Below are 13,262 nucleotides of genomic sequence, written 5' to 3' on the forward strand. Positions count from 1 at the left end.
TATGTCATTAATATCAATGTTCTTAATCTCAGTATTGATTATAACTTTGTGATTAAGTAAATACATTATTTAGATTAATTTCACTTTTTAAATGACACTTAGTAGCAATACTTTAAGTGAAAATTTTAAATTACAGAATAGCTCATATATTTCTATCAGATAGTAGTGCTCTAGGGTATTCTAATCACCATAGAAAGAGGGAATAAAAGAGGGTAAAGAGAGCCATAATTATTACTTTGTAAAAGAGAATATCCCAAACATTCTTGTCATGGCCCCCAGGACTTCCTTATTCCTCAGACTGTAGATAATGGGATTGAGCATGGGAGTGAGGATGGTGTAAAAGACTGCCAAAATTTTATCTTCTGCTGGTGAGCGGAGATTCCTGGGCCGAAGATAAGCGTAGACAAAAGGTGCATAGTAAAATGTCACTACAGTTAAATGTGTTGAACAGGTGGTGAGGGCCTTTTTTCTTCCATCTTTTGAACGCATACAGTAGACAGCAAAAAGAACTCGGCCATAGGAAGCAGTGATGCCAAGGAAAGGAAGGAGGAGAAAGAGGCTTGTGCTCACAAAAACCATGTACTCATAGACCCAGGTGTCCATACAGGCCAGAGGCAACATAGCTGGGACATCACAGAAGAAGTGATCAATGGCCCTGGACTGGCAGTAAGGAATATGGAGGGCATAGACTGTGTGTGCCAGGGAGTTGAGAGACCCCAAGATCCAAGATCCCATAATCATCTTCATACACATCCTTTTGCTCATGCAGATACAATAGTGCAGGGGGTGACAGATAGCCACATAACGATCGTAGGCCATTGAGGCCAGGAGTAAGCCTTCAGAGCATGCCATGGTCAGGAAGAAGAAAGATTGCACTCCACATCCCAGGTAGGAGATGCCTTTCTGGCCAGAGAGAAAGTTGAACACCATCTTGGGGACGGTAGTGGAGAGGTACATTAGATCCATGAGGGAGAGCTGGCTGAGGAGAAAGTACATAGGTGTGTGGAGCCGGGGATCCAAACGTATGAGATAAATCATGGCTGAGTTACCCACAGAGGCTAGAAAGAATATCAGGATGATAAGAAGTAGGAGAAGCCGACCAGTTTGATTTGGGAGGAACAACCCCAACAAAATGAAATCATTGGAAGTTTGATTCCATTTCTCCATGAAAACGTATTGCTTTAACTCTCTTGAAAGACTAACAAAGACAAAAAAGAAAAAGAGCATAAAACATGAAATGAAACAAAACAGGAGCATAAAAAGGAACATTTATTAATGTTTACTTAGAATGAATTGTTTTTCCTTCAATACTGAAACTTTTGTTGAATCAATTTCAATATCTGAATTGAATGCTTCACTTCCATTTTTCTCTGGTAAGCATCTTATCAAGTGATCTTTAGTTTAAAATCTAGTATAATAGCCAGCAAAGATAAGCAAGGTAACTAAAGCATTCATTTCTGTATAACTCCTAGCCAGGCTCATCACTCACAATTTAACAAATCACACAAATCTCTGCTTTCCCAGTGTCTGTCAGGTTGCTACAACATATTCACCAAAGTAATTGACTTATGTGACTCAGGGACTTTCTGTATGCTTAAATTCTAGGTCTTCTATTAGCCCTGTTTTTGAGCCTGTGTGGCTACTTCAAACTTCCAGTTGTTTAAATATTTCAAGTTTCCTAATTAGTAAATGCGTTGCTTTGTGTACCATGCCTTATTCAACACAACAGTGTAATCATTGCTCTTTTGAAAAAGATTTGGCTTAATTTCGTATAGATCAAAGCATACTGAAACTGGAGAAGATAGTTACTATTTTTCTTTACTTAATTTGCCACACAGTAGATGGCAGAAGAGTCCTAGCAATTGAAAAACTTTCACTTGGAAGAAAGTTAAAGTGAAGTAGCTCACTCGTGTCTGACTCTTTGCGACCCCGTGGACTGTAGCCTACCAGGCTCCTCCCTCCATGGGATTTTCCAGGCAAGAGTACTGGAGTGGGTCGCCATTGCCTTCTTCAAGGGATCTTCCCCACCCAGGATCGAACGCAGGTCTCCAGCATTGTAGGCAGACGCTTTTACCATAAGAGCCACCAGGGAACTCTCACTTGAAAAAGGGTATGACCAAAAAACAGCTTTTGGTTTGTAGCTTACTGTCTTTAGACTTGACTGTTTAAAGCAAGAAAAGTAATATATTACTTAGAATTTTAAAAATCAAGAAGAGGTAAAAATGAATAAACTTTCCTTTCTGGAAATTCTTCCAACTTTTTCTGTCTACACTTTTCCTTGGGAATTTTTATGTGTAACTCAAGTCAGATGCAACTTAGAGACTGAAGAACAACAATATTTTATGAGCTTCCCCAGTGACTCAAGGGGTAAATAATCTTGTAACACAGGAGACACAATTTCGATCCCTGCTTTGGGAAGATCCCCCCAAGGAGGAAATGGTAACCCACTCCAGTATTCTACTTGGAAAATCCCATGGACAGAGAAGCTTGATGGGCTACAGTCCATAGGGTCACAAAGAGTCAGACATAACTGAGCACATACACTCAGCCTGGCCTGCAGCTGCACCAGAGAATTTCCTTCCTTTTCTTTGGTCACACAGCTCCTGGAGCTCAGCTTCGATTTAGGCCCTACCTCTGCTTGTACAGTGCCTTCTGGCGTCTGTTACCCACCCACACAAGATGTGATGAAAGCAGCAGTCTGATTAGGGCTCACATGCTCATTCAGGCCAGGGAGAGGGACATAACATGGCAATCACCACTGGGATGTGTGGGGAGTGCCTGTAGTAACAGAGGCTGACAGGCAGAGGCCTCCAACATTTTATAGCTTCTTTTTCTCTATGCGTCATGTTAATTATGGGGATATCCTTGGTGGCTCAGATGGTAAAGCGTCTGCCTACAGTGCGGGAGACACGGGTTCAATCCCTGGGTTGAGAAGATCGCCTGGAGAAAGAAATGGCAACCCACTCCAGTATTCTTGCCTGGAAAATCCCATGGACGAAAGAGCCTGGTAGGCTAGAGTCCGTGGGGTCGCAAAGAGTCAGACACGACTGAGCGACTTTCTTTCACTTTCATGTTAGTTATGACCATTTGTACATTCCTTCACTCAGTTTCTCAAACACATATAAGCTGTGAATGCAGTATACTTCTTTTATTTTTAATGTATGTTTTATACCTCATTTGGAGAAGGCAATGGCACCCCACTCCAGTGTTCTTGCCTGGAGAATCCCAGCGGTGGGGGAGCCTGGTGGGCTGCTGTCTATGGGGTCTCACAGAGTCGGACACGACTGAAGCGACTTAGCAGCAGCATACTTCATTTACGCAGCTTAAGCGACAGATAGACTGTATGCTTTCTTTTGTGTTCTTCTATCTGAAGAAGACTCTTAATGCCATGTTATGTCAAAGATTTAAATAATGTTGATTGGGCTATTACTCTTTTAAACAGTAAGGAACAAGAATTAACGGTTTGTTGCAATTATTCCTGTTTCATAACTTAAAATCAACTGTTAGTTCATGTAACTTTGGACAGCATGAATAATATTGTGAGAAAAAAAAACAGCATAGAGAAATGGGGGAAAAATGTTTATATCTGTTTAGTTGGCAAATGCTAGCAATAAAAAATGCATAGTGTCACAAAAGAGGTACACAATATCATTGTTGCTAGAGGAGATCCTTATTGCCAAATAGCTCCTTATCGCCAAATTCAGACTGAAATTGAAGAAAGTAGAGAAAACCACTAGACCATTCAGGTATGACCAAAATCAAATCCCTTACAATTAGACAGTGGAAATGAGAAATAGATTCAAGGGATTAGATCCGATAGACAGAGTGCCTGAAGAACTATGGATGGAGGTTCATGACATTGTACAGGAGGCAATGATCAAGACCATCCTCAAGAAAAAGAAATGCAAGAAGGCAAAATGGTTGTCTGAAGAGACCTTACAAATAGCTATGAAAAGAAGAAAAGCAAAAGGCAAAGGAGAAAAGGAAAGATATACCCATTTGAATGCAGAGTTCCAAAGAATAGCAGGGAGAGATAAGAAAGCTGTGCCCAGTGATTAATGTAAAGAAATAGAGGAAAACAATAGAAAGGGAAAGACTAGATACTTCTTCAAAAAAATTAGAGATACCAAAGGAACATTTCATGCAAAGATAGGCTCAATAAAGGACAGAAAAGTATGGACCTAACAAACATAACATATTAAGAAGAGGTGGCAAGAATACACAGAAGAACTGTACAAAAAAGATCTTCATGACCCAGATAACCATGATGGTGTGATCACTCACCTAGAGCCAGACATCCTAGAATATGAAGGCAAGTGGGCCTTAGGAAGCATCACAACGAACAGAGTGGATGTGACGGAATTCCAGTTGAGCTATTTCAAATGCTAAAAGATGATGCTGTGAAAGTGCTGCACTCAATATGCCAGCAAATTTGGAAAACTCAGCAGTGGCCACAGGACTGGAAAAGGTCAATTTTCATTCCTAACCCAAAGAAGGGCAATGCCAAAGAATCTTCAAACCACCACATAATTGCACTCATCTCACACACTATCAAAATAATGATCAAAATTCTCCAAGCCAGGCTTCAACAGTAGGTGAACCATGAAATGTCATAAGCTCAAGCTAGATTTAGAAAAGGCAGAAAAACCAGAAATCAAATTGTCAATATCTGTTGGATCTTCATAAAAGGAAAAGAATTCCAGAAAAACATCTATTTCTGCTTTATGCTGCTGCTGCTAAGTCACTTCAGTCGTGTCCGACTCTGTGAGACCCCATAGACAGCAGCCCACGAGGCTCCCCCTGGGATTCTCCAGGCAAGAGTACTGGAGTGGGTTGCCATTTCCTTCTCCAATGCATGAAAGAGAAAAGTGAAAGTGAAGTCGCTCAGTCATATCCAACTGTTAGTGACCCCATGGACTGCAGCCCACCAGGCTCCTCTGTCCATGGGATTTTCCAGCCAAGAGTACTGGAGTGGGGTGCCATTGCCTTCTCCACTTCTGCTTTATAGTTTACATCAAATCCTTTTACTGTGTAGATCATAACAAACTGGAAAATTCCTTAGGAGACGAGAATATGAGACCACCTTACCTGCTTACTTAGAAATCTGTATTCAGGGCAAGAAGCAATAGTTAGAATGGGACATGGAACAACAGACTGATCCCAAATTGATAAAGGAGTATGTCAAGGCTATATCTTGTCACCCTGCTTATTTAACTTATATGCAGAGTACATCATGCGAAATGCCAGGCTGGATGAAGCATAAGCTGAAATCAAGATTGCCAGGAGAAATATCTATAACCTCAGGTATGCAGATGACACCACCCTTATGGCAGAAAGTGAAGAAGAACTAAAGAGGCTCTTGATGAAAGTGAAAGAAGAGAGTGAGAAAGCTGACCTAAAACTCAACATTCAAAAACTAAAATCATGGCATCTGGTCCCATCACTTCAAGGCAAACGGATGGAGAAACAATGGAAACAGTGACAGACTTTATTATTTTGGGCTCCAAAATCACTGCAGGTGGTGACTATAGCCTTGAAATTAAAAGATGCTTACTCCTTGAAAGAAAAGCTATGACAAACCTGCTAAATCGCTTCAGACGTGTCCGATTCTGTGTGAAGCCATAGACAGAAGCCCACCAGGCTCCCTCGTCCCTGGGATTCTCCAGGCAAGAACACTGGAGTGGGTTGCCATTTCCTTCTCCAATGCATGAAAGTGAAAAATGAAGGGGAAGTCACTCAGTCATGTCCGACTCTTAGCAACCCCATAGACTACAGCCTACCAGGCTCCTCCGTCCATGGGATTTTCCAGGCAAGAGTACTGGAGTGGGGTGCCATTGCCTTCTCCAATGACCAACCTAGACAGCATATTAAAAAGAAGACATTACTTTGCAGACAAAAGTCCGTCTAGTCAGAGCTATGGTTTTTCCAGTAGTCATGTATGGATGTGAGAGTTGGACTATAAAGGAAAGCTGACCTCTGAAGAATTGATGCTTTTGAACAGTGTTGTTGGAGAAGACTCTTGAGAGTCCCTTGGCCTGCAAGGACATCAAATCAGTCAATCCTCAAAGAAATCGGTCCTGAATATTCATTGGAAGGACTGATGCTGAAGCTGAAATGCCAATATTTTGGTCAACTGATATGAAGAATTGACTCATTGAAAAGGACCCTGATGCTGGGAAAGACTGAAGGTAGGAAGAGAAGGGGATGGCAGAGGGTGAGATGGTTGGATGGCATCACCAACAGGATGGACATGAGTTTGATCAAGCTCTAGGAGTTGGTGATGGATAGGGAGGCTTGGCGTGCTGCAGTCCATGGGGTCACAAAGAGTAAGACACGACTAAGCAACTGAATTGAACTGAACTGAGGGGCAATCCTATATATCTTCTGCTTTTTTAAAATTTCTAGAAATAAAAAATAATGACCTAACAGGTAAGAACAAAGAATAGTCACCATCATTAAAGTGCACTCATTCCTTCAAACAATATTCACTTACTTTTTATTTTTAACAGTACTGCTAGGCACTGAGCTGCTTTGTTAATTAAAACACAATTCTACAACCAAAAGTTAAATTTTAGTAAGTGAAAAAACAATAAAGCAACAAACTCAATGTTGCTATCTGTTGTTATATAATGGTTAGTACTAAAAGTAAAAATAACTAGGGTAAAGAAATAAAGATATATACGACAAAACTGAAAAAATGAATAAATAAATAAACCCAGTAGGCAATATTAATAATAAAACCAGTAGGCAATATTAAAGAAAGTCTGGTTAAAGAATTTTCAACTCAGAGTGAACAACAGGTAAAATGGAATATCTGTTTTGTTTCTCAGAACAATACCAATGAAATCAGGGTTTTTGATAAGTAGAACATTAGGGCATTTGTGTAGGAACTACTATACTATGATAGGAGCTTCCATTTTTTTCTGAGTGAGACAAAGAAGCCAGTGAGAATGGCAGGATTAGGTATGTTTCTAGAATTCATACAAGATGCTCTGGGTGAGTAAACAGTGCAAGGAGGAGTACATGTATGCATAGAATACTAGTTAAGAAGTCAAAACAGCCCCAGACAGTAACCTGCTTCATTTAGGTAATGGCATCAAAATTATTCCAGGCTTTGGAGGCAGTGCACATTTAATGTTAATGTTTGATCTTGAATTCAATAATAAGCTCATATCCCCAGATATAAATCTAGTATAAATCATAGCTGTGATTGCAGAATGCCTAGCATTTATTTTTCTAACTTATTTTGACTTTTACCAAGGTGCTGATACTAGAAAAGTTTTGCATATTTTATCGTTTGTTTATATTTGGCTCTATCATCTGACTTTTGAGTTTGTCATTTTATGCTGGAGATTGTCCTGATTTTAAAACAGAAGCCCTACAAGTCGGACATAACTGAGCGACTGAACTGAAGCCCTGGGAAAATCAGGACGGTTGTTTACCGATTTAGGGATAGGGTATTACCTGATGAATCATCCTTTCTCTGCACCCTTACATAGTGACTATTGCATAGTGGCTTTCAACATTTTATCTGTCTGATAAAATGAATGAAAGCATTGCCTGAAAAGTAGATTAGTGTGACACTCATAAAAGGTAGCCAGTTCAGTTCAAAAATCAGTCTTTAGTATATGTGGCTTGGAAATTAAGAGAACCGAGTCTCATAGGGCACTTTCCTCATTTCTTCATTTAATCCAGTCTAAATTCAGGGGAGGAAAAGTACCAACCAGTCCTCCTAGGAGGTGTGTTTCCAATAGCAAGTGCTATACAAACAGCGCTAGCTCTGTTAATGTATTGTATGGGCCAGTAATTTTGTAGAGAGACACATGAGCATGTTGATTCTATGCTGTATGAATTAGAGCTCAGAGTATCATAAAGATATTTTGATGATAGCTACAACACCTGTTTTTCTTTCTAAACTAAAAACTGACATTTTGTTAGACAATAGAAACCAACAGTTAATTTCAATATCCTATAAATCTGGAACTTGAAGCTTTTAGGACATGGATCACAGAAGCTGGAACTCGGGGTCTCTTTTTGCTGATACCCAACAGATTTCTTTATTGGGTATGGACTTTACTTAGTGCACCAAAGTTACATGAAACAACACCCTTTGGTTATATTATGGCTTGGAGAATATTGTCCCTGAGACTACAACTGGGCGTACAATAAATGCTTCTCTTGGTCATTTTAAGAATCATATTTCTGACATTCATAGAGTTAAAAGGAAAAAAAAAATCTCAACTTACAGAATCTACTATATGTAAATGTGTCAATGTCAGGGTCCTGAATTTATTTTTGCAAAAGTTACATTTCAGGGACCCTTTAAAAAAGTCTTGTAGACAGACAGCCCAAAACCAATAAACAAATTGTCTGAGCCTCAGCTAACTTAATTCCCACAACTTTATAGGACAATTCTGAAGATGGACCTAAACAGACTCTGTGTTCAGCAAGCACAGAGGTCCTCAGTCAGTGTCATTCTTCTTTGTCCATTCTATATCTTAATCATTGATAAATATCACATAGAGAGAAATAAAGTGTCTTAGTTAAGGTAACACACCACTCCAGAGCCACACATAATATATTTCTATCCGGTACATATTACTTCTTTTTACATTTTTATATTTCAGGTTCACACTTTACTTTTCCAATTTGCTTTGAAACGGCTTATTCTCTGTGCAGAACAAAATATTTTCCGAAGACAGGAAAACCATATCTTCAATGTTACTCCCTAGTAACCCAAATCAACTCAATTCTATAAAAATACTATGACTTACCTTTTCTGAAGTTCTTGTGTATTTTGAGAGAGAATGTAGCCTTATAATGGCACAATTTCTTGCTATCAGTACATTGAATTATTTAAAATGTTTAAGTACCAAATTGTACTGACATTGCTTCTTGGGCTAGGCTACAAGATCATGTCATTGGTCAAAAGTGTCTACATCAAATCAAAACTGTCTCTCTGACATAAGAATCTCTGCTTTATTTGCTAAAATTCATGAGAAAGAAATTTCTGAGAGCACATTGTGATATATATTCCTCATTGTTCCTCTGTATATAATTTTCTTTAGCATAAAACTATGGCCATTTTTAGCTTCCTTTTGTCCAAGACTCACTGGAATTAGAAAACAACTTAACTCTGTATAATGAAATATTTTTCCATTTGCATAGGTATTGGTTAGTTAAAGCAACTTTCTTTCCTATTACCTGTTCCAGTGAATGCAGACGAACACATTTTATACTTAGTTCCCGCAGGTCCTACTGTTGGAAGACAGAAAGGTAAGTTGTAACACTTTATATGCAGATTGTTACATCATCAACTCTTTAGCTATTTCTCTCTCTCCTGTAATTGATCCCCAATGTCCAAGTCCACTGTGGCCTAAATCTTGGAAATTTAGTTGACTTTGCTTATTTAAAAGTGAACTCAGTTATGCACCTAGAGAAAAAGAGTCAACTCAATTTATGTTGCATTCCCAGAATCCCCAAGAAAGGATGAACTTCATTATTCCAAAACATGACTTAATACCTGTGAGATGTCACATCATGTATATTAAAATTTTATAAGTTAGAAATCTACAGACTTAAGAGTTGCAGATAGTACTTATTGGTACTTGGCTGAATAATAGAAACAGTATCAGAGACAGTTTTCTACCTACTTGAGCAAATTCTGGGAGATAGTGGAGAACAGGGAAGCCTGGTGTGCTGCAGTTACGCGGTTGCAGAGTCAGACACAGCTTAGTGACTGAACAACAACAACAACAGAGGAAATATTGGTGATTGTGACTAAATTAAATTTTGCTATGTCAAATACTTTCTCCCTTTTATTGAGGAGTAGATAAGTGATACATAAAAATATTAATCCAGTCAGCTGTTCTACTGAAGTGGAAAGTTGACTCCTAGAGGTAATGCAATACAATAAGCATTTAGACACAGAGAGAAACCTAGCCTGCCAGGCCCAGCACTGGTTAAACAGTTGGCTGGGAAAATTTACTTAAGGTTCTAGTTTACTGCTAAGCTTCTACAGTTGTTCTAAAAAATATTCTAAGAACAAAATGGAATAATATATGTCAGATGTTTACACAGTACCTTTCACAGAGAAAAGCCTCAATACATTTTAGGATTTATTACCCCATTCAATTAACAGATTTATAATCAAGAAAAGTATTAAAATGGGGTCATTTGTCCTGGGAAAAGATCATGGAATATTGTTTAGCATGATTTTACTTAATAAATAACAATGTTGTACTTTATATATGGCACATTATATGTATTTATATAGTGAAAATAAAATAAAATATAAAACTGAGTGAATTAATTTTACTGCTTTGCCTTTGATTAGGGGATAAGTTATTAACATGTGCATAAATTTTCTTACAGTAATTATATTAATGTCTATGTCTCCCTGCCATATGGCATCCTCTTTGCATTTACTCTAACCTGGTTAAATCTCATCCTCAGCATGTTATCAAGACCAAAGGACCCACTGAGCAGCAAAACATGACTGTTTTGTATAAAACAGTATAAAATTAAGAACTATGTGACAAATCTCACTTTAAAATTATTAAAAAAGATAAATAAATCTTGAGTTAGCTTCTTGGCAAAGTCACAATATGGCCATAATCTCTGAAGACTTTCTCTAAACTAGTAATCTATGCATCCTTTTCTATGAAAAACTCCAACACACTTTAATAATCTGTAGACTCAGATGCAAAAGAAAAAAAATGTATTAAAACATTATCAATCACAATTCCGATTCTATTAGAACTAAATGTACAAGTGTTCTGAACTTTGGACCCATAATTCCCTATTATTTCCTGTGTCAATGCACAAAATAACCCTGTTACTATTTTTCAGTTGAAAAGTCTTGTCTCACTCTTTGCAGTCCTATCAGCATGCTAAGGCTCTCCTGTCCTCCTCTACATCCTGGAGTTTGCTCAAATTCATGTTCATTGAGTCAGTTATGCTAACAATCCTGTCCTCTGTCATGCCTTTCTTTTGCCTTCAATCTTTCCCAGCATCAGGGTATTTTCCAATAAGTCAGCTCTTCACATCATGTACCCAAAGTATTGGAGCTTCACCATCAGCAACAATCTTTCCAATGAATATTCAGGATTGATTTCATTTCAGATGGATGAGTTTGATCTCTTTGCAGTCCAAGGCACTCTCAAGAGTCTTCTCCAGCACCACAGTTCAAAAGCATCAGTTCTTCAGTGCTCAGCCTTCTTTATGGTCCAACTTTCACACTCATACCTGACTACTAAAAAAATCATGCCTTTAATGCATGGACCTTTGTCAGCAAAGTGATGTCTCTGCTTTTTAATATGCTGTCTATGTTTTTCATAGTTTCAATTCCAAGGAACAATTGTCTTTTAATTTCATGGCTGCAGTCAAGTACTGCAGTGATTTTGGAGTCCAAGAAAATAAAATCTGTCACTGTTTCCACTTTTTCCAATTTTATATGCCATGAAGTGATGAGCCTGGATGGCATTATCTTAGTTTGTTTGTTTGTTTTTCTAATATTGAATTTTAAGCCAGCATTTTTTTTTTACTCTCCTCTTTCATATCGATCAAGAGACTCTTTGGTTCCTCTTCACTTTCTACCATTAAAGTGGTCTCAGTTGCATATCTGATGATGCCACTCTTATTGATATATCTTCCAGCAATTTTGATTCCAGCTTGTGATTCACCCATCGTGGTATTTCACATGACATATTCTGCATATAACTTAAATAAGCAGGTGGACAGACTTGTCATATTCCTTTCCCAGTTTGGAACCAGTCCATAGTTCCATGTCTGAGTCTAACTGTAGCTTCTTGACCCACATACATGTTTCTCAGAAAACAGGTAAGATAGTCAGGTACTCCAATCTCTTTAATAATTTTCCACAGTTTGTTGTGATCCACACAGTCAAAGCCTTTAGCATAGTCAATGAAGCAGAATTAGATATTTTTATGGAGTTCCTTTGCTTTCCCCATGATACAATGAATGTTGGCAATTCGACGTCTTGTTCCTCTGCCTTTTCTAAATCCAGCTTGTACATCTGAAAGTTAACGGTTTAAGCCTAGCTTGAAGGATTTTGAGCATAAAGTTTCCATCATGTGAATGAGGGCAATATTAAAGAAATAGTTTCAATATTCATTGGCATTGCCCTTCTTTGGGATTGTAATGAAACCTAATCTTCTCCAGTTCTGTGCCACTGATTAGTTTTTCAAATTTCCTGGCATATTGAGTGCAGCACTTTCATGGCATCATATTTTGGAATTTGAAATACCACAGCTGGAATTTCACCACCTCCACTAGCTTTGTTCATAGTAATGCTTCCTAATGCCTATATGTTCCAAAGAAAAGCAAGGCCAAAGAATGCTTAAACTACCACACAATTGCACTCATCTCACATGCTAGTAAAGTAATGCTCAAAATTCTCCAAGCCAGGCTTCAACAATACGTGAACCATGAACTTCCAGATGTTCAAGCTGGCTTTAGAAAAGGCAGAGGAACCAGAGATCAAACTGCCACATCTGTTGGATTATCAAAAAAGCAAGAGAGTTCCTGAAAAACATCTATTTCTGCTTTATTGATTATGCCAAAGCCTTTGACCGTGTGAATCACCACAAATTGTGGAAAATTCTTCAAGAGATGGGAATACCAGACCACCTGACCTGCCTCTTGAGAAATCTGTATGCATGTCAGGAAGCAAGTTAGAACTGGACATGGAACAATAGACTGGTTCCAAATAGGAAAAGGAGTCAAGGCTGTATATTGTTACTCTACTTATTTAACTTATATGCAGAGTACATCACGTGAAATGCCAGGCTAGATGAAGCACAAGCTGGAATCAAGATTGCCGGGAGAAATATCAATAACCTCAGATATGCAGATGATACCACCCTTATGGCAGAAAGCAAAGAAGAACTAAAGGGACTTTTGATGCAAGTGAAAGAGGAGAGTGAAAAAGTTGGCTTAAAGCTCAACATTCAGAAAACGAAGATCATGGCATCTGGTCCCGTCACTTCATGGCAAATGGATGGGGAAACAGTGGTAGACTTTATTTTGGGCGTGGGGGTGGGGGGGTGGGGGCGGGCTCCAAAATTACTGCAGATAGTGACTGCAGCCATGAAATTAAAAGACACTCCTTGGAAGAAAAGTTATGACCAACCTAGATAGCATATTAAAAAGCAGAGACAATACTTTGCCAACAAAGGTCCGTCTAGTCAAGGCTATGGTTTTTCCTTTGGTCATGTATGGATGTGAGAGTTGGACTGTGA

The 13,262-nt window shown here is 38.5% G+C and overlaps 1 protein-coding gene across 1 annotated transcript; it reads right to left on the bottom strand.

Moving 5' to 3' along the window:
- Positions 1-231: 231 nt before the first annotated feature.
- On the bottom strand, positions 232-1,269 carry LOC147369221 (olfactory receptor 2L13-like). Its single transcript, XM_086411147.1, has one exon. It carries the CDS (start codon positions 1,267-1,269, stop codon positions 232-234), a length of 1,038 nt encoding a protein of 345 aa, XP_086267273.1.
- Positions 1,270-13,262: the final 11,993 nt, after the last annotated feature.

The sequence above is a fragment of the Bos grunniens genome, chromosome 7, assembly GCF_055505025.1.
Source record: "Bos grunniens cultivar Pamir isolate PY7600 chromosome 7, Bosgru_T2T1.0, whole genome shotgun sequence".
NCBI classification, from domain to species: Eukaryota; Metazoa; Chordata; class Mammalia; order Artiodactyla; family Bovidae; genus Bos; species Bos grunniens.

What these genes read in the sequence shown, in the direction of transcription:
- LOC147369221 (XM_086411147.1), bottom strand. Translation starts at nt 1,269, where the DNA reads ATGTTCCTTTTTATGCTCCTGTTTTGTTTCATTTCATGTTTTATGCTC.